The sequence below is a fragment of the Vigna umbellata genome, chromosome 6 (assembly GCF_029865625.1).
Source record: "Vigna umbellata cultivar VRB3 chromosome 6, Vumbellata_1.0, whole genome shotgun sequence".
In the NCBI taxonomy this organism is placed as follows: Eukaryota; Viridiplantae; Streptophyta; class Magnoliopsida; order Fabales; family Fabaceae; genus Vigna; species Vigna umbellata.
This window is the reverse complement of record NC_142170.1, coordinates 18,712,402-18,734,848: the sequence shown is the minus strand read 5'-3', so window position 1 is coordinate 18,734,848 and position 22,447 is coordinate 18,712,402. Positions and strand designations below refer to the sequence as shown.

Below are 22,447 nucleotides of genomic sequence, written 5' to 3'. Positions count from 1 at the left end.
GGGTTGGGTCAAGCCGGATTACTAGTTTTCACAATCCTAGCCATAAATAGTGTATGAGGCCAACGTTCTCCTTACCTTTAACATTCTGTCCTCAATGATGAGCCCACGGTAATATATATATATATATATATATATATATATATATATATATATATATATATATATATATATATATATTTTATTCTAGTTCTATCATAATTCAATCAAACAAACAATTTACATAAAATCTAATAATAGATCTTTTGTGCTTGACAAATCCCACTGAGTTCATTTTCACATTTTAGAAAATAAAAATAAAAATTCAACCACATTTAAAAGAAAGCAATGCAATAATCATTTACAACCCCTTCTAACATTCTCCTCTGCAACGAAAAAATAGAGGAAGGAGAAACTACCAAATGGCCACCAAATCGTCCACTGAATCCAAAGAAGAAGGCGCCGATACGTCCAACTCGCCTTTCATTTGGGCGGCGGAGAAAGCCACCGGAGCTTCATTGGAGAAACTCTGCATCGACGAGATACTGCAGAAGTATTGCGGCGAGTTCGGGCGATGGCAACTGAGGCACTTCGTGCTCACCAGTCTGGCGTGGGCCTTGGAAGCCTTCCACACGATGGTCATGATTTTCGCCGATCGCGAACCAGAGTGGCGGTGCCTCGACGGCGCGGCCGATTGGGAATGCGACCCGAGCGCCAAAAGCGTGTGCGGGTTCGAACCGGGTTCGTGGGAGTGGATGGGGGACTCAACCGTTGTGGAGTGGGGGTTGTTTTGCGCGGGTAAGTTTAAGGTCGGGCTGGTTCAGGCCGTCTTCTTCGGCGGCTGTATGATCGGTTAGTTTTCTCTCTCAATGTTTACTGTTTCTCTCTCAACTGTCGTGTAAGATGTATCTTATGTTATAATTACCATAATTTCAGCAAACATAAATACAATAAAATACAAATTATGTAAATTGCTTTTATTCCTAGTTTTTAAACTTTCGTAATAATTAATTATCTATAAAAAATAGATATTTATATTCTTTAAGTAAGGTTTGGATTTTGGTCCAAGGTTTTTAGAGTCACTATTAAAAGGGGTTAACTGGATAATGAATAAAGGTCTTAAACTAGTTTTCTAAAAAACTAATATTCATTTTTATCATTATGAAATACTGAAAGCTTTACCAATACTCTTTTAGATATATGTTTCTATAAAATATCTAAAACTATAAAAATCAAACATAAATTGTAGAAACATTATATTTTAGGGTGATAAACGAAAATTGTCCCTTTTATAAATAGTTTCCTCAGAGAGATTGGAATAATAAGAATTATATACTAATGCCTAAAAGCATGTTTTTTTTATTTGAATAGGGAAATTTTAATTAATTAAAATATAAATATTTCATATTAATAATATATAAAAATTAAACTCCTAGAAAAGAAGGTGAGGATAAATGTAATCATAATAATAGGTACTTAGATAACACATTTGCAAGAGAATTTAACGCCATTTGTCTTTTATTATGTTCTCACCTCTGCATGTGCAGCAGTCAGAAAATATATGTCTTTGTTTTGCCATTCTTATCTTTGTTTTCTTCATCTCTAGCTAGAGTTCGAATCTTTAGCACCCTCCAACACAATTCAAATAACAAAAACAAGTAGATAAGAATACAGAGTATAGCTTCAAACCCACATTGCAAAGGAAAAAAAAAAAGTCTACAAATAGGTCTAACAAATAAAAGGAGTAATGGGGTACATGTATATATTTCTTTGAATATAAACACATTTCAACTACTTTTATTTTATTTCTTAATATTTTCTTAAGAATATCTTAAACTTTTATTAATATCTGAACATTAGTTACATTATACCATTTGTACATTTTATTTATTTATATGACATTAATGAGAACATTTAAGAAGAGTCAAAAAACAATAATAATAATTTTTCATTAAATCGAATCTAAATGTAAAAACAAATAACTACAATTCATCCCAGGAAAGAGCAGCAAAAGGCCATGTCATAACACAACCCGCCAATTTGTACGCTACGACAAGCTGTTCTGGTGAAGCACTGTCGCTGCCAAATTCCTCGGCAACAAATATTCCTCACAGAAACGTGGTATTTTCTAAAATAATATTATAAAAAAAGAAAATGTTAGGGTGGCATTCTTGAAGGAGGAACAACAACAGTACAAATAAATTTAATACCACGTGTTAAAGTGTGTATTGTAATATTTTCAATATTTTATTTGTACGTTTATAATAATTATTAAACATTAAAATAATTGTTTGGAGAGATTTGCATTTCCTCCCTACCCATTTCACTACTTTTTATTAAATTTCCTAAACAATAAATCAAGCTTTATTACAAATGACTCTACCTTATCCATGCAAATACAGCCAAAATAGCAATTAGGTACCGGATGTTGCAAAGATTCTTAAACCTCAAATTGCCATTATGGATAATCAAGCTCATATCGAATTACACTATTTACACATATAGAGTCTTAGTTCCTCCTAATTTAACTTTTATATGGAAAAAAATTGTTTATAATAGTCGAGAATTACGTAATTTTAGCTTCTAATTAAAGATCTTGTTACTAGCTATGGGCATACATCATACCTATAGGTGTACATCAGCAAGCTAAGGGAAACTTTCGATGGCGCAAGAAAGCATTCTAAGACCGTTCGGTCCCGACAACAGTTAAGCAGAGTTAATGTGCAGTTAATGTGACAACGACTATTGTTAAACAATTAAGGTTTGCATTAATGACCATTAAGAGATAAATTAATTGGTCAGATTCCTTTAAACTCTATAAATAAGGGTTTAATTTTGAGGTAAACTCACCTTTGACTCGCTATTAAATTACAAAAGGCCTATACGGAAAAATTATTACTTGAGCGCCAGAGTGTCTTCTACAGGTCACCCCCACACGTCGATCGGTTGTCTGGAGCAAGGAAGACGTTCGCCAATCGGTTAGCTGGAGCAAGAAGGATGTTCGGCACACAAGACTTTCGGACAGACGGTTATCCTCATCCCATTTCAGCAGAAACATTTTGGCGCCCATCGTGGGGCCGAGGATTTTCGAAGACACCCTAACAAGACCATAAGGATGGCTCAAGACCCAATGGCATTTATGTAGGAGATGTAGAGAAGGATGAAATCCGTGCAGACTGAAATTGAAACTCTGAGGGTCAAGTGGGATGCAACACTTAGGGACTACGACGCGGGGCGAAGGGCCCGTCAAATCAAAGGTCGGTTGCACCCACTCGGACTCCCATAGTGGAATTCCCAAATTCTGATAAGGAAGACACTAATCAGGGGGAGAACAATTCCAGGAGTCGTCCCGCTTGCCCGGGTAATGTCGCTCGGACCACGACGCTTCACCCATTTACAGCTGCAATTATGGAGGAGCGAATTCTAGATAGGATGCTTCCTGCTCTTGAAAAGTATAATGGCAATCTAAGGTCGTTTATGGATGTCATGGCAATCTATTCACCCAAACAAAAGGTTTGGTGCAGGGTTTTCTCCCTATCGGTTAAAGGAGAAGCTTTGGCATGGTTTCACTCTCTTCGTCCCAAAACTGTTGACAGTTTTATGACTTTGAGACGCTTGTTTGAGTGACAGTTCGCTTCCAGTAAGACGCAAGACCTTACCTATATGGAACTAACTAAAATCAAATAGAGGAAAGATGAAGACTTGAGGGACTTCACGGACCGATACAACTGGACCGCACGACAAGTGAAGGGTGTTGGCAAGGAGTTCATACAACAAACTTAAGGTCGTGCTCCTTTGCAGATAGCTTATTTGCTTGGCCACCTTAAACCCTGGGAGAAGTGCAGGAGAGGCCTTCTTTGTTCATTCGAATCAGGGAGATGCGGGTTGTCCAAAAGAGGTAGCATGAAGAGAATGCTTCACCCTCAGCAGGCCAGGAATAGAGATGAGTCTTCCACTTGACATGTTTCAATTAAAAAATTATGATGTATTCTCAATGCTGCTATAATAATATTAAAGGATTTTCATCACAATATTGAGCATGTTATATGAAATGGTTAGGACCTAGGGAACGTTCCAAGTGAACTCCTAATGTCCACTGAACGGTGAGGAACACTTTTGTAGCTCTCACCTTAGCATTTTCGACCTAGGGAACGTTCCAAGTGAACTCATAATGTCGATCGTTCGGTGCTCGATGAGGAACGGTTATGTAGCTCTCACCTTAGCATTTTTGACCTAGGGAACGTTCCAAATGAACTCCTAAGGTCGATCGTTCGATGATCAGTGAGGAACGCTTCAGTAGCTCTCACTCGAGTATGTTCAACCTAGGGAACGTTCCAAGTGAACTCCTAGTGTTGACCGTTCGATGCTCGGTGAGGAACGCTTCAGTAGCTCTTACTCGAGTCTCTTCAACCTAGGGAACGTTTTAAGCGAAGTCCTAGTGTCACCCGCTCGGTGAGGAACGCTTCAGTAGCTCTCACTCGAGTCCTTTCGACCTAGAGAACGTTCCAAACGAACTCCTAGTGTCGACCGTTCGGTTCATAGTGAGGAACACTTCAGTAGCTCTCACTCGAGTCTCTTCAACCTAGGAAATGTACCAAGTGAACTCCTAGTGTTGACCGTTTGGTGCTCGGTGAGAAACGCTTCCTTAGCTCTCACCTTAGCATTTTTGACCTAGGGAAACGTTTCAAGTGCACTCCTAGCGTCCACCGAACGGTGAGGAACGCTTCCGTAGCTCTCACCTTAGCATTTTTTACCTAGGGAATGTTCCAAGTGAACTCCTAGTGTCGACCGTTCGGTGCTTTGTGAGGAACGCTTCAGTAGCTCTCACTCAACTCTTTTCGGCCTAGTGAATGTTCCAAGTGAACTCTTAGCGTCAAACGAATGGTGAGGAACACTTCTGTAGCTCTCACCAAAGCATTTTCGACCTAGGAAACATTCCAAGTTAACTCCTAGTGTCTATTGTTTGGTGCTCGGTGAGGAACGCTTCAATAGCTCTCACTCAAGTCTTTTCCACCAAGGGAATGTTCCAAGTGAACTCCTAGCGTCGACCAAACGGTGAGGAACACTTTTGTAGCTCTCACGTTAGCATTTTCGACCTAGGGAACGTTCCAAGTGAACTCCTAGCGTCGAATGAACGGTGAAGAATGCTTTCGTAACTCTCACCTTAGCATTTTTGACCTTGGGAACGTTCCAAGTGAATTCCTAGAGTCTACTGCTTGGTGAGGAATGTTCTTCATGAACTCTCACCTAAGTATTTTTGACTTAGGGAATGCTTTCGTAGCTTCTATTGTCTGCCACTCGGTGAGGAACGCTTTCGTAGCTCTCACCGAAGCCTCTTCGACCTAGTGAGCGTTCTAAGTGAACTCCTAGTGTCCCCCGCTCGGTGAGGAACGATTCAGTAGCTCTCGCTCGAGTCTCTTGGACCTAAGGAACGTTCTAAGTGAACTCCTAGTGTCGCTCGCTCGGGGAGGAACGCTTCTGTAGCTCTCACTTGAGTCTCTTCAACCTAGGGAACGTTCCAAGTGAACTCCTAGAAAGTTCTCTTAACTTTTACCTTAATCTGACCGTTTGGTGAAGAACGTTCTTTGTGAACTCTCACTAAATGAACTCCTAGAGTCACCGCTCGGTGCATAAAAGAGTAGGGACTTAAGGTGCATCAAAGATACTCATCAGGCCGATGGACCGAGCGAATAAGCAATTCACAACTTTGTCAACTGATCGACGTAGCTTCATAAACCCTACGCATAACTAAGATTATGCTAGGGCTTGGGGGGCCTATGTTACTATGGGCATACATTAGACCGATCGATGTACAACAACAAGCTGAGTGGAAAGGACCGAGCGGTCGATGGCGCAAGAAAGCATTCTAGGACCGTTCGGTCCCAAGAACAGTTAAGCAGAGTTAATGCGCAGTTAATGTGACAACAACTACTGTTAAACAGTTAAGGTTTGCATTAATGACCATTAAGAGGTAAATTAATTGGTCAGATTCCTTTAAATTTTATAAATATGGGTTTAATTTCGTGGTAAACTAACATTTGACTCACTATTAAATTACAAAAGGCCTAGAGACAAAAATTCTGACTTGAGCGTCCGAGTATCTTCAATAGGTCATCCCATACACCGATCGGTTGTCTGGAGTAAGAAGCAAGGAGGACGTTCACCGATCGGTTAGCTGGAGCAAAAAGGATGTTCGACACACATAACTTTTGGAAGACGGTTATCCTCGTCCCATTTCAGCAAAGATCTTAATTTTCTAATTTTCTTAAAGAAACCGATCTTATTTTTCTTGAATATGAGAACTAAAGAAAATAATTTATAAGTATTAAATGAAAAATGTCGTATTTTTAAGTTTGATGAAAAACGTAATTTTGGATAAAATGTAGGAAAATGCAACAAGTGTTATTTTTTAATGGTATTAATTTCATTTTCACAATTAACAGGTAATGTAACATCTGTTAGCAATAATTTCAGGTGCTGGAACATTCGGTCACCTTTCAGACTCAGTGCTCGGAAGAAAAGGCTCTCTCACAGTGGTTTGTGCCCTAAACACCATTTTTGGCACCTTGACAGCCTTCTCCCCCAGCTACTCTTTCTACATCTTCTTTCGCTTCCTCACTGGTTGCAGCACCGGTGGCGTTGGTCTCTGCGCCTTCGTCCTCGCCACCGAGCCAGTGGGTCCCAGTTCCCGCGGCACCACCGGCATGTGCACCTTTTACTTCTTCTCCTCCGGCATCGCGATGTTATCTGTCATCGCCTACATCTTTCCAACGTGGCGAAAACTCTATATAGCCTCTTCCATCCCCTCCCTCCTCTTCCTTCTCTTCATCCTCCCCTTCATTTCAGAGTCCCCGAGATGGTACCTCATTAGAGGAAGAAAATCCGAAGCAATGAAAGTCATCACTGCCATGGCTACCACCAACGGTACTCACATCCCAAAAGGGGTTCGTCTAATTCTAGACCATCAATCACCACAATTACCACCACCACCACTGTCATCCTTATCATGCAACAGCATTCAAGAACAGGTATTAGCAGAGGTCAACTCCTTAAGCGAGTCCCAAAATCAAGAGAAATTAGTCTCTGATTCTATCCTTCTGGGCTCACCCAAAGGATCGACATGCCACGCGGCGGTGGCTGGTTCGCTTGTCGACGTGATACGCTCGCCAATGACACGTTCGAGGTTGATCCTAGCCGTGGTCATCAATTTCCTATGCTCCGTTGTGTACTACGGCTTGAGCCTCAACGTGGTCAACCTTGAAACCAACCTCTACCTTACTGTGATACTCAACGCCGTGGCGGAGATGCCGGCTTTCATGATAACAGCGATTTTTCTGGACCGGTGGGGGAGGAAGCCGTTGACCATAGCGACGTTATGGTTCAGTGGCGTGTTCTGCTTTGCTGGGAGTTTGGCGAGAAATGTTGGGGTGTGGAAGGGTGTGAGAATGATGTGTGGGATTTTGGGAATTTTTGGAATGGCGGGGACCTATAATCTGCTGTTCATATACACGGCGGAGCTGTTCCCGACGGTGGTAAGGAACGCTGCGCTCGGGTGCGCCACGCAGGCGGCGCAGATGGGTGCGATACTGGCGCCGCTGGTCGTCGTTATTGGTGGATCGTTTCCGTTTATGATTTTTGCTCTGTGTGGACTTGGTGGTGGATTTTTCGCATTTTATCTGCCGGAAACATTGAACCAGCCTCTTTATGATACGCTAACGGGAATGGAGGCTACGGAAAACAGCGTTACCTCTTCCATTGTATGACGGTGCTTTCATTTGTGGATTTTTTTGTGCTACAGTTTTCTCTTTTCAAGGTGTTGTTTATAACAGTTTTTTGTTTCGGTTGCAATCTGTGTATGAGTTTTGTTTTTCATATACTTTATCGATGTTTTTATCATCGTAATCATCATTTTGATTGTTCTTTTAGATGTTAATGTTACTTGCTTAGAAAAAAAACAAAAACGAGTGTAAGAGTTTTGATACTGTGGATATTATTTAGTAATTCATTCAACGATTGGATATTACATCATGAATTATAGAAAGAGAGGAAATTGTTTTTCAGTTTATAAAACGACAACAAAAATTTTTAATTATTAAAATAGGAAGAAAAAAATAAATATTATCACTCTTCTAATATTTATTTATCATTTTAACATCGTGTTTGAAAAAAAAAAAGGTTGAAACTAATACGGTGTAGCAAGATTGATAACCAACTATGTTTTTAGGTATGCGTAGGCATATAGCACATTTTACTCTTACATTGATTTTGTTAGTTTGAGAATTTAAAATTAAATAAGATTTTTTTTTTTATGTTAGAATATATTTGACACGTATATAATAAAAGATATTAAAATTATCAGTGCAAAATATAATTTTTTTAACGAATTTTTATATTGATTGAAATTCTATAGATATAGAAAGTAGCATGCTGACACTATGGTAAATAAAACAAGTTTTTTTATACTGATTCTAGATATAGAAAAATTAAAAAAAAAACTATTGTTTAGTGAAAGTTTTTTTTTTCAATTTATGAGTTTTTACCTTCTATAAATTAATTTGCAGTGGTTTTTGAACCTTCCACAATTAGAGTCCCAAGAAGATCTTTTATGATTTTTGGTATCAGAATTATGTTGCAAAAGTTTTTTCGCAAAGGATTTTAACTTTTTTTATTAGTGATTATTGTTTTGTAAAAGTTTCAAACCTCCTTTATTTTTAATTATTTTATTTCAAAAATTACCTTCGTTCTTTTCATTTTTTGGGATTTAATATTCTATTCATTGACAATTATATTCTAAGGGTTTTAACTTGTCTCACCTGTATTATTTAATTTATGGGTTTATTATTTTATTTTACTTACATTATTTTTACATGACAATGTATGTTATGCTTATATTTATATCAACAATATTTACTTGTAACAATATTTAGATACTTTAATGGACACAAAAGATATGACAAATTTTTTTTACCAAAGGTGTTTAAATATATATCATTAAAACATTTCATTTTTAAAATTATCATAATAACATAAAAGTAATTTAAATTAAAATGTAATTACAACTTATCTATAATTTCATAAAATCTATATTAGACTAAATATAGTTTTATCCTAAAAAAACATTATAAATTTCTTAAATATTGCTAACACCAAATGATTCTCTTGTACTAATAAGATACTAAGACTCATTTACCATCTTACTAAATAACAATAAAAAATATTAAAGCAAAATAGTCACTTTAATACAAGTATTTTGTTGCCTAGCATATCACATATTTAGAAGATCAAATATTTATTGTAATTACCTCTTCATAGGGTACTCTTCAAGAACATCATTTGTCAGACCTCAGAAATTTAACCCAAACCCCACCTGTTTAATCTCATTTAATGTGCCCAAAACCCTGTTCATATTCATTTAAAACACACCCAAAACTCTGCACACTGACGCCAGGTGTCAAGAATGGAAGATTCGAAAATCAGTAAGTGGAGGACAGGTATCCATAGGAGAGTGCACGTCCATTGGACGTGGGGTAGACAAAAATGATTTTCTGAACAACCTTGTTCACTCTCCTCTGCATGCACTTCTCATTCCCAACTCTGACTTTCCATTTCCTCCTCCTTCTCTCTAGAAATTCCCCTTCTCACTCTACTGTAGCTCACTCTTCTCTGCTCCGATCACCGTTCAGGCACCGTAGAAGGATTCCCGGCGTCGTGAGCTTCATTCTGGACCGAACAGTTCCAGATTCTGAAACTGGTAAGTTTCTCTTCTTCGTCGAGCGTTCTTTTGTTACATGCAAGGGGTATAGTCTAAGTTATTCTTGATTTTATATGGTTAGATTTAGTTGGAAGAATTAAGTGATCTTTGAGGGTAGAAAGCTGTAGACGGGCGAACCCAAAATCTTACGTTTAGAACGTTTCACTCACTGATCGAGGTAAGGGAAGCTTATTTAATTTAATTGACATTTGTATGTTGTCTTACTGTATGAACGTCCGTTGTTTGAAGGAATGAATATGATGCATGCTGCTTGATATGTATGATGATGGTTGATATGTATGAATGTGAATATGAGTAATCATTTTGGAGTATGAATTATTAATGTGGAATTCTATAAAGTATGTAAATTGATATTTGATATGAATTTATAAGGTATGAACTGATATGTTGAAAACTTGAGTTGAAAATAGATGAAATTCTGAATATGAAATTCTCATTATGATAATGTACGTTCGTAATCGAACGGTCCTCTACCGTTCGGTTTGTTCTAGTAAACTGTTTTAAAATGGAACTCTTTCATTTGGAGAGAATTCTAGTCGAGAACGAGCGTCCTCATGTGGAAATACTATGTTTGAGCGTTCAGCTCAACATAGTTGTACCATGATATCTGAAATAGAGTAATGCATATATATATACCCTCTTACTTTAAGATTAGTAGCGCTCGGTCTTACACCTAGCGTTCGTAATAAGTAGCGCTCGGTCTTACACCTAGCGTCCGTACTAAGTAGTGCTCGGTCTTATACCTAGCGCTCGTATTGAGTAGTGCTCGGTCTTATATCAAGCGCTCGTACTATTGTATAATCAATCTTGATAAAATAACGTTCGTCCAACTGTAGTAATACTTTCTTTTACCATGTTCGGTCATTTACTGGCATTGGATTTCCGTATGTGAACTATTCTAAATATGGTCCTTAACATCTTGAATATTCTTCTTGCATTGGATCCGGCCTAAGGCCTCCATACTTGATTTATTTCTTAAGTATTGGTTTGAACTCAAGAGAGTCAGTTCATTCAACTGACTGACGTGGTAAATACCGTTCATCACATATTTGCACTATTTTACTCGGTTCATTTCGTAAATCCAAAAGTAACTCTCTTCGTCTTATTCTGTTCTGAACGGGAGAATCATCGATCTCTTTCTTATCGTTCGTCCTCGTTCTGAAGAGGGCTGAACGTTCATTATTTTATGTCCTTGTAACTGATGATGAAATTGATAATAAAGTGGAAGATTATGAAGGATGAACAGTATATGAGATGAATAAACGGTTGTGGTTTTTGAAAGAGCGTTCCAGGGAGGAACGACTCATGTATTGAATATTGGGATTGGTAAAGTATGATTGTGGTTATGCTAATGCTGGCAGTTCATCCTGATGTTCCATGAGTACTCGTCCTCACGTAGAGGGGGTAGGTCATGTGTGGGAACGGCAGGAGGTCCTAGTCCTTAGGGGTACTTTGGATAGGGCTAACCTCGGGTGGCAGCTGTTGAGTGTATCCCAGTTACTACATCACCCGGGTGCAAGAACGCTTGTAGCTACACAGATTCATACAGTCCGGACGGTCCGTCTAGTGATAGTTTTCGTATCATTATATATATGTTGAACTATACTTGTGTTGTTGGAATGTTTAACTTATATGTTGATGTGTGAATTAAATTACATAAGCTTACCCTGCGTTTTCCCTTGTGTTGTCTCGTTTTGTACGTTCGTCCTGTCGTTGCAATGATCATCCGGGTGGATGTGAGCAGAAGGAGAAGCATTGTTGGAAGATGTGATTGAAGAGGAGAATCTGGTGGACGTTGAAGTTAAGGCCGAACCTTAGGTCGTTCGGTAGTATTAGATGTTAGTTGTTTTGTAAGCGATCGTTCGGTAATTGGTTTTGTAAAACCGTTCGATCCTGACTCTTTCTTATTTCTGTAATATTGTAAATTAACTCTGCACTTAATGCCATTCGGTTTTTGAACGTTGGTATTAGTGTAAGACTGCACTGATTGATTATGAAATGTAATTAATTCTATTATATGGTTATTACTGTATTTTTGGGATGTTACATTAGTGGTATCAGAGCAGTTTTGTTCTTTTAAGGACACTGTAGGTTATGAGTGTACTGTGTTTTTGCTGTGTGCTCAACGTTCGTTTAATGAGTAACTCTTGAACTCTTTAGACTTTACTAACGATCGTTTCTCTCTATTTCTCAGAGAACAAATGGCACCTAGACCCCCTCCTCCACCTCAACCCACCGAGCGCGATGCGTCCGACAACACAAGGTTGTTGGAATCGGTGATAGATAGGTTACAACAGCAGAACACTACATTGATGGAACAGAACGCGGCTGCCTTGTAGAGTTTGGAGGCCGCTCGCGCCAACTTTGAAGCTACACAAAGGCAGTTGATGGAGATTATTGCCGCTACTAGGAATACATCGGGAGCGTCCTCTTCCAACGTTACCCATCAGGCTGAGTGGAGCTTGGAAAGCTTCCTTCAACACCACCCAGCCAAATTCAGTGGGAAGTGCCTCCCTGATGAGGCAGATCAGTGGCTGCATGATATGGAGAGAATTTATAATGCCAAGAGGTGCCCGGACGAAAATCGCTTGGCATTCACGGAGTATCTGCTAACCGGGGAAGCAAGCCACTGGTGGACGAGCATAAAGGCTATCTTGGCGGACGCTCAAAGTCCCATTTCCTGGGAAGTATTCAGGACTAAGTTTTATGAAGAATATTTTCCTGACAGCGTTCGTTTCGCCAAGGAAGTGGAGTTTTTACAGTTGGTACAAGGTGGGATGTCCGTCTCGGAGTACACCAGCAAGTTCAAATTAACTGGTTGTAAATTAAGTTAACCATAACTGAATATAACCTCTTTCATGTTATTTGGTTAACTGAAAACAGCTATAAAACATCTGAGCTCATGTGTAAAGAGTTGTATTCAATATGATCACATAAAGGGCAGTAATAATTATGCATATGGTTCTTCATTGTCTGCAATATGGTATTAATTATGAGGGGTAAATATAGAGTGAACTGAAATCGGTGAACTTGATTTGGCAGGGTGTCCCTTTACTATATGTTCCACTTAAGGCAATAATGTCTGAGTTCTATGGTAAAAGTGAACATCTTCTAGGGAAAGTGTTTTCGCTTGCAAACAATCTTCCTAATGATGCTATTATATTTCTGGATGAGCTAACAAAATGAGGAATGTTGATATAGAGTTGCTTTGTTTCACTTGTTGATTTTCTGGAAAAACTACTTTATGTATTGTTTGTGTTTTTACATTTTTGGATACAGATTGATTCTTTTTCTGCTGCACGTGACAATGAAATGCATGAAGCTACACGCAAAATATGGTCAGTCTTGTTGAGACAAGTTAATCTTGTTGGCTACTGCTTTATGATACATGTGATGGCGTGTTAATACCTTTTGTCTTTAGAAAAGGATTATGTGTTGGAGTTTTGAAGTTCTATTTTGTATTGAAGAGTTTCTAAAGACTTATTTTCAGTTTGTAAGTTTTATTTAGCATTATATTATATGTACTCGTCAAGATTGATTTATGATATGTTCTTTGATTTTTATTAATGATGCTCTTCTCATGTTTAATTTACGAGATGAAGTGTAGTTTTATTAATGCAATTTTACTAGTTAGTGCTGTAGTTGTTAGTGTTGTATAGTTAGTGCAGTTCTTGGTTAAAATTAGTATAATTCAGTTCAAAATTAGTATAGTTAGTAGTTCAGTTCAGTTTATAGTGTAGTTTAGTACAGTTAAGTATAGTTCAGTTCAGTACAGTTTAATAAAACAAAAGCAGTTCAATTCAGTTTTTCTGAACTATTTTTTAGTGCAGTTTAGTTTTTCTGAACTAGTTTTTAGTTCAATACAGTTTTTAGTACTGCAGTGCAGTTTAGTTTGATTTGCCCACCCCTAGCTAACATTCTCTCACTTGGTCCATTTATCCAATTATTAACCACAACAAGTGACAAAATATATATGAGTCATGGCGATAGGTCCTCGGATAGTGAGTGTTACCTTCCATGTACCTCAATATATATTTCTCTCAACATTAGCCCCCAACTTAATGCATAAACCATATGTTTATGCTATATCAAAACTAAATGATATCTTCTCAAAATAAATGTGCACAAAAACATATGAGAAAAACATCAAACTGAATAAGAGTTTCATTGAAAATAATAAATGTACTGATAATGAAATTACATCGTGGAACCAAGTCCCATTTGCACTACATGATCCTTACAATTCTTTGGTGGCATGCCTTTATTTAAAGGATCAACAATCATCAATTCAATGCTTATGTGTTCAATGACACTTTCTTTTCCTTAACACGTTCTCTGATGGCTAAGTATTTGATGTCAATGTGCTTACTTCGACATCCACTTTTATTGTTCTTAGCCATAAACACCACAGCAGAATTGTCACAGTACAACTTTAATGGCCTAGAAATAGAGTCCACAACTCTAAGCCCAGAAATGAAACTCTTTAACCATACACCATGCGAGGTAGCCTCAAAACAAGAAACAAACTCAACTTCCATAGTAGAAGTAGCAGTCAATGTCTGCTTGACACTTCTCCAAGATACAACTCCACCAGCTAACATAAAAATATAACCAGATGTTGATTTTCGTGAATCAACGCAGCCAGCATAGTCTGAATCGGAGTAGCCAATCACTTTCAAACATTCAGTTTGTCTATATATAAGCATGTAATCTTTTGTCCCTTGAAGATATCTCATTACCTTCTTTGCAGCTTTCTAGTGGTCAACACCTGGATTACTCTGATATCTTCCCAAAACTCCAACAACATATGTAATGTCAAGTCTAGTGCAAACCTGAGCATACATAAGGCTTCCAATAGCTGAAGCATATGGAATATTTTTCATGTGTTTCCCTCAAAATCATTTTTCGGACATTGATTCAAATTGAGTTTATCACCCTTCACGATGGGAGCTACACTTGGTGAACAATTCTTCATGTTAAACCTCTCTAAAACTTTGTTGATATAGGTCTCTTAAGACAAACCCAAAATGCCTCGAGATCTTTCCCTATGGATCTTAATGCCAATGACATAAGATGCCTCTCCCATATCCTTCATGTCAAAGTTCGTCGAGAAAAATTGTTTCACTTCATATAGCAAACCCTTATCATTGGTTGCAAGCAAAATATCATCCACATATAATACAAGAAAACAAATCTTACTCCCACTGACCTTTTGGTATATACATTGATCCATGACGTTTTCTTCAAAATCGAATGACGTGATAACATCATGAAATTTTAGATGCCATTGGTGGGAGGCTTGTTTTAATCCATAGATGGATTTATTAAGCTTGCAAACTAAGTGCTCATTATCTTTAGAAGAGAATCCTTCAGGTTGTTTCATGTAAACCTCTTCTTCCAGATGACCATTAAGGAATGTTGTTTTCACATCCATTTGATGTAACTCAATCAAAATGAGCTACTAATGCCATATTACTCGGAAAGAAGCTTTCTTAGATACTGGAGAAAAGGTCATTGTGTAGTCAATTCCTTCTCTCTCAATGAACCCTTTGGCAACAAGTCTCGCCTTATGTCTCTCAATGTTGCCTTTTGAGTCTTTCTTGGTTTTAAAGACCCATGTACATCCAATGGATTTTACACCATTAGGGAACTAAACGAGATCCCAAACTTTGTTGGATGCCATAGAATCCATCTCATCTTTCATGGCGTCATACCATAGGTCTGATTCTTTAGAACTCATGGCTTTTGAAAACGTTTCAGGATCATTTGCAGCTCCAATAGTGTAGTCAACTTCTTGCAAATACACTACATAATCACTAGGAATTGCTGGCCTTTTAACTCTAGTAGATCTTCTTAATGTTGCATCATCATTTTCTTGAGAAAATTGTTGCTCAAGCAACTGTTCAGTAGGTTGTTCAACATCATCTTGTTGTTCCTCATTAGCAACTTGATTTGTAAGGTCATTTTCAGCAGGTTGTGAAGCTTCATTTATTGTTTTTCTAACACCCATTTGCGTTTGAGGGGTGTGAATGACAATAAATCTATCACTTGAGCTAGAGGGTTGAGCTTCATAGTGATCCCTTTCATTCCCAATGTTTAGAAACCGACCACTCCCACTTACTAAGTCATTCTCAAGAAATTTTTCATTTCTTGACTCCACAATCCTAGTGTTATGCGATGGATAATAGAATCTATATCCCTTAGACTTTTCAGCATATCCAATGAAATACCCACTAATAGTCCTTGGGTCTAGTTTCTTCTCTTGTGGATTATAAACTCTCACATCAGACGGACACCCCCAAACACGTATATGTCGCAAACTTGGTTTCCAACCTTTGAATAACTCAAACAGTGTCTTTAAGACGACCTTGGTTGGGACTCGGTTTAATATATACACAGCCGTCTTCCGTGCTTCAGTCCACAAGAATTGAGGAAGTTTTGAATTACTCCTCATACTTCTCACCATGTCCATTAAAGTTATGTTCCTTCTTTCTGCCACACTATTTTGATCTGGAGAACCAGACATAGTGTATTGGGCAACAATTTCATGTTCTTAAAGAAACTTCGCAAACGGACCAGGTGCTTGTCCATTCTCCGTGTATCTACCATAATACTCTTCACCTTTATCTGATCTTACAATCTTGATTTGCTTTCCGCATTGTAGCTCAACTTCAGCCTTAAAAATTGTAAAGGCATCCAAAGCTTCATCCTTAGAACGAAGTAAGTAGAGATACATATAACGTGAGTAGTCATCTATAAAGGTGATGAAGTATTTCGGACTACTTGCGTCCATATCCGGACAACAAATATATGTATGAATAATTTCTAGTAAACTTGAACTCCTCTTAGCACCTCTTTTAGACTTGTTAGTTTGCTTACCCTTTATGCAATCCACACAAGTCTCAAAATAAGTAAAATCCAAAGTATTCATTTACTAATCGCTTAATTCTCTCAATGGAGATATGTCCCAATCTACGGTGCCATAAAACAAAAGAATCCTCATTCATAACACATCTTTTTAACCCCGCAGTAACGTGCATAGAATCATAAGCGATATTGTCTTTGCAAAATAATGGAATAAAGACCATCACACAATTCACCAAAACCAACAACTTTAGATTTATTCATTAAGGTAAAACCAAAATCTGAAAAATTAAAAGAAAAACCCAAAGGTATAATAAGTCTTGAAATAGAAATCAAATTCTTAGAAAAACAAGGAACATAAAATGTCTTTTCCAAATGCAAAACAAAACCACTACTTAAAACTAAGTTGCACGTTCCAATGGCCTCCACATGTGAGCTCATCTTACTCCCTGAGTAGATATATTGCTCACTTCCCACTGGCCTCCTTAGGTTTTGCATACCCTTCAAGGTATTAGAAACATGGATTGTAGAACCAGAATCAATCCACCATGTGTTATGATTAAAACTAGCCAAATTAGATTCATAACAGACAAAAGTAAATGGAGTACCTTTCTTATCAAGCCAATTCTTAAATTTTAAGCAGTCTTTCTTCATGTGTCCTTTCTTTTTACAATAGAAACATTTGTACTCCTTCTTAATAACGGGCTTAGCAGGAATCTTTCCCTTCTTATTCACTTGGTTCTTCTTATTCTCAAAAGAAGTAGTCAAGTTCACCTTCTCCCCTTCTTCTATCAATAACCTTTCTTCTTCTTGAACACACATGGTCAATAATTCATTAATAGACCACTTATCCTTATGTGTGTTGTAAGAGATTTTAAAGGGGCATAATGGTGAGGCAAAGTACACAAAATTTAGTGTAATAGGAAAGAGTCATACATGGTAACTTCCAAAGCTTTTAATTGAGCCACAATGTCCCTAATGCGCATGATATGATCACGTACTCCCTTAATTCCAGTGAGCTTTAAGGATGAAAACTGCATTATAAGGGTGTTGGCAAGAGATTTATCAGATGTCGTAAACTGCTCATCAATAGCCCTTAGTAAATCTTTGACATTCTCATACTGGTCAACTGAACCCCGGATCCCGGCGAAAATGTTGGTTTTTATGAACGTTACGGAGAGACGATTTGACCTCTCCCATTTTTCATAAAGATCAATGGCTTCTAGAGTGCTAGTCTCAGTAATACCCGATGGTTTTGGTTTTCTAATAGCATAGTTAATGTCCAATCAACCTAAATGAAGAAGAACTCTTTCCTTTCAAACCTTATAATTATCTCCTTTCAACTCAGGAATACCACACTTGATATCAGAAAATTACAAAATTTAGAAACTACAAATTCAAAGTTACATGCTTATTATATAATCTGAGACTAAAATAAATGTCATGTTTTACCAATGCAAACATGTCTTTTCCAATGAGTTTATTAACATAAAACTTGCTTGTGGGCTAAAGTCTTACTTAATTAGAATCTTAATGATAAAACTATCAAATTATGTTTCTTTTTCTTAATTCCTCCGGATAAATTAAGAAATATAATTTAATATTTTATCCTAATTAATCATATAAATATGAAAACATTCATGTGGGAAGATTTTATCATATTAAATATAATTATTTACAACTAATGTTTCTCATGTAGCAAAACTTTATATACAATTTTAATTGATTAAAGATGTTGTGGATACTCTTTAATTTATTAAAACTATATTACTACTAAAACGTTAATAATACATAAATATTTACAGAAAATTCTTAATATGCAAATATAGTAATAATAATGCATATTTTATTTGCATGTATAACAACAAATATATACATACAAATAATATCCATAAAATATACATAATTATTAATCCAAAAACATTTAAATATATATATATATATATATATATATATATATATATATATATATATAAAAGATGATATGTTTGCGTATCATAATAAAACGTATTTTATATTATATGTTAAATAAAAATAATAATAATATTATTTAAACATAAAAGCACCAGCAATTAATGTTTGTGTGCTTGGAAAGAAGCTGCAACGCGCACAAATCAAGAAAAAAGAAAAAGGGTTCAATGGCAGAAACCCTTTTTATATCTTTATTAATTTATTAAAGATGCAAGTTTAAAGAACCAAATTCTCTTCCACGAAAATTCCAGAAAAACTTCTTCTTTATTGCCTTCATCAAGCAAGAGCAAAAATGGCCGTAAGCCGAAAGCCGAAAGGATCTCGAACAGGACAAAACGCTACAGATACTCTGATGAAGAAGCATAAACATAAAAAAGTCGCTCACCAACCGGTTAACAAAAGGGTTCATCGTCAATCTGAGAATCCTAACGACGATCTCGCTAATATTATTCGCTTTTAAAAGGTAAAACTCTATTTAAGATTATAAGAAAATTGTAATCAAGTTTTTACGTTAATTTGGTAATTTTTGTTTGAATTAAATGAATCAAAATAATAAAACCCATAAATCTGAAAAACCAAAAGAACGAAAATATGCAAGGCAGAGAAATAAACTTTGCTCTGATACCTAATGATAAAATAGTAGAGTATAAAATTGACCTAAACATGTTATATTAACATCACAGTAACACATTCAGATCAAAAACAGCGGAAGCAAAATGAAAGAATAATGTGCGTACCTCCTACCATTGCAATTTTGTAATCCAAACACAGTCAGCTTTGTTTTTCTAAACCTTAACTCACTCAAACTTGATGGTGTGTTTTCTGAATAGAGGAGTAGGCTTAGTGATCAAAACTGAGAGCAACTCATTCCCTTATATAAAGTCTGGCCATCACAAGTTCAAAATAAATGGGCTTTACATTTAAACAAAATTAATAACTGCTCCATAACCTCTATGTAGATAAAAGGATAAAAATAATGGCTTAATGGACCACTTTATGTTCCTTAAAAATAGGAACTGAAAATGCTATAATATTTATTTTATATTTAAAATAATGCTAACAAATCATTGATCAATTTGAGAGCTTCATTAACCTTCCTTAACCGTAGTGATATATCTCTTCATATTAGAATATCCCATATTGGAATTGGAACTTGATGAGTGCATATTTATGCCCACATTTATGCTTTAAAATTCAAATTTTTGATGAATTCATGTGCTTGAATGAGTGATTTAAAGAGGATTTGTTATGATTGGTTGTGTTTGGAAATAAAAGAGACTTAAAAAGTGATTTTTAGTTGCATAAATTATTCTTGGATATTCTTACATTTATTTTTGCAGTTGAAATTATAAGTTTTATTGGTCCAAATGGCAATTCAAGGCCCAAAATCATATTTTGATTGCAAAATAATATACAAATGGGCCAAACCGGCAGACTTTACCCTTGCACCTCCTAAAATCCCTACATACACTCTGATTTCTGAAACAGGCCAACAACGAAGCCCGAACACTAAGCCTTTTCTCCTACACCCCCTAAGTTTCCTGTTCCTACCCCTCCTAAGCCAAACAACACCAGATTCTGCCACGTGTACAAATCCCCTACACACAGATCTAACCATTAAGAAGCTGCCACGTTATTAATCCTCTGCACACCAAATAGACCAACCACATGCTGCCACATCATTCCCCTCTGCCACATCATCATCTTCTCCCCAGAAACCCTAATTCCCAAATCCAAACCCTAGGTCATGCACAGCCTCCATCACCCACGGCCACCATCATCTTCCTCGTCGAGCTGCCGCCGTATGGACCGTCATCCAACACAAAAGCGCGACCTCCATGGCCACCACGATACCACCATCAACACGCTACTGTAGAGCCTCGCCGACAGTCATCACCGCAACTCTCACCGACCACTATGAACGTCTAGAAACTCCTTGTGCTGCCAACTCCATGACGCCATGAATCACCACTGTCAATTTTCACCTCCGCTGCGTCGCGAGAATCTTTGAGTGACATCATCATCTCGTGAGTTCCATCCTCCTTAACGCACCACGATTCACGCTTCTCACCATCTCCACAACACCACCACGGTTTCGCATCTCGACCACCATCGCATTTCCATCAAACAAAGGCGATTTCAAACCTCCATCCACCATCACCGTAGCACCATGGGAACCTACATCAAAGCCAGACCTGCATTTAGAAAAGCCAGAGACAGAAGCATCATCACCACCGCGAAGGTCGTTGCGTGAGTTAATCTGTGCACCATCTCCCCTTTGTGGCATGGAAGGAGGAACAATTTTCCCCCAATCTGCAGAACCCTAATTTTGGGTGGAAAGGGAGCGGACACGTGGAAGCACCTCATTGGTCGCGTCTCCCCCTCAGTCAAAACTAGTCAACAAGTTTTCTCTGGTCAAAGTTGGTCAAACAGGGGCCTTTGTGCAATTTTGGAGAATGCTGAAGGGGCTAAAGCGCAGATAGAGGAAATTTCAGGACATTTGTGAAATTTTGGAAAGTTAGAAAAGATAAAAGATAAAATTAAGTTGTTGAATTAGTTTAATTTAGGAATATCAACCGAAAATATCTCCCAAATAATGTTATAATTATCTAAATCTTTTAGTTATTTGGAAGATATAAGATAAAAGATTCTGTCAACTGAATATTTAGAGTCCAAGCCCAATCAAGTTTATATAAAGAGACCCAAGGGAGGCAGAAAAGGACTTCATTCATTCATTCACCACTTTTGTTTCTCTTATTTCATCTTGTATTCAACTCCATTCATGGAGAGAAAGCATCTAGGGCTATTTTGTTGTAATTTCATTATGGATTCTAAGATTAGGTTGAGTTAATGCAATTGTTTATTTTGATTATTGATTTAAGTTGTTCTCTCTCTATGTCTTTCATCTCTCTATCAAATTAAAAGCAAAGATTTTTGCATCATAATGTGTTTGAATCTACATGCATATTGATTATATTAGTTCTAGGGTTTCTAGGTTTAATTGAGAATCTACTTTGATTTAATTTAGGAACTTTCATATGATTAAATGGTTTTTATTATCAATTGAGAATGTACTTTGATTGGTAGTAATAATTTCAACTATAATCAATTGAGAATTTACTTTGATTGATTAACTTTTAATTTGGTTAGGAGATTTAAGACTAGACATGATTAAACACAATAGGATTTGATTGAGAATGTACTTTGGTTGAATTTATTGTGAATAATTTAGAAAGGTTTTGCATTTGATTAAGAATTTACTTTGGTTAAATGCATGATCGCCCTCAAATTAATTAAGAATGTACTTTAATTAATTTGAAACTTAAATAATAATCAATTGAACAATTATATGTGAATAACCGATGATGAATCTATCTTGGAAAAGTAGTGGAATTAGCTTATTTCATCATAATTGTTTTTAAATTTCTTATTTGTTCTTTAAACATTCTCCAAACATTACTTTTATTCTTGAGCATTGCATTGCATTCATAAGATTGAAATATTGAAAGGCAATTCCGTATTCATTGGGAGATGACTCAGGGTTACTTTAACCCTATCTACTTTCTTGAATACTACTTGGCAATATTGAAGTTGTCTTGAAAAGTATTATTAATTTGATAACTTCAACGACAGCGTATCAGAACTACACTTCAATCTTCTGCTTCTCTCAATACAATATAAACAACCTGATACAATTAAATTAAGTGCAACAATGTGAAGCTGGTACACTATAAATAATTTCCTTGGTGCAAGTTAATTGTAAACTAGAGTAGTGTACATACAAAAGACAGAAACACAAGGGAATACTCAAAAAAAATATACCTTAACTATACCGATGTCGTTTGATAAACTATCAAAACCATA

The 22,447-nt window shown here is 36.8% G+C and overlaps 3 protein-coding genes across 3 annotated transcripts; 1 reads left to right on the top strand and 2 right to left on the bottom strand.

Annotated features, from left to right (window-relative positions):
* The first annotated feature begins 214 nt into the window (after positions 1-214).
* LOC124827525 (organic cation/carnitine transporter 4) lies at positions 215-7,914 on the top strand. Its single transcript, XM_047300603.2, has 2 exons — positions 215-828; positions 6,451-7,914. Exons 1-2 carry the CDS (start codon positions 399-401, stop codon positions 7,737-7,739), a joined length of 1,719 nt encoding a protein of 572 aa, XP_047156559.1. The 5' UTR covers positions 215-398; the 3' UTR covers positions 7,740-7,914.
* A 6,129-nt stretch (positions 7,915-14,043) lies between these two features.
* LOC124827517 (secreted RxLR effector protein 161-like) lies at positions 14,044-14,484 on the bottom strand. The gene has a single exon (XM_047300591.2). It carries the CDS (start codon positions 14,482-14,484, stop codon positions 14,044-14,046), a length of 441 nt encoding a protein of 146 aa, XP_047156547.2.
* Positions 14,485-17,078: 2,594 nt separating this feature from the next.
* LOC148196887 (uncharacterized) lies at positions 17,079-20,870 on the bottom strand. The gene is given in 5 exon segments (XM_088093534.1): positions 17,079-17,113; positions 17,221-17,496; positions 17,499-17,875; positions 20,053-20,161; positions 20,636-20,870. Coding segments are annotated over 5 exon segments (1,032 nt in total).
* Positions 20,871-22,447: the final 1,577 nt, after the last annotated feature.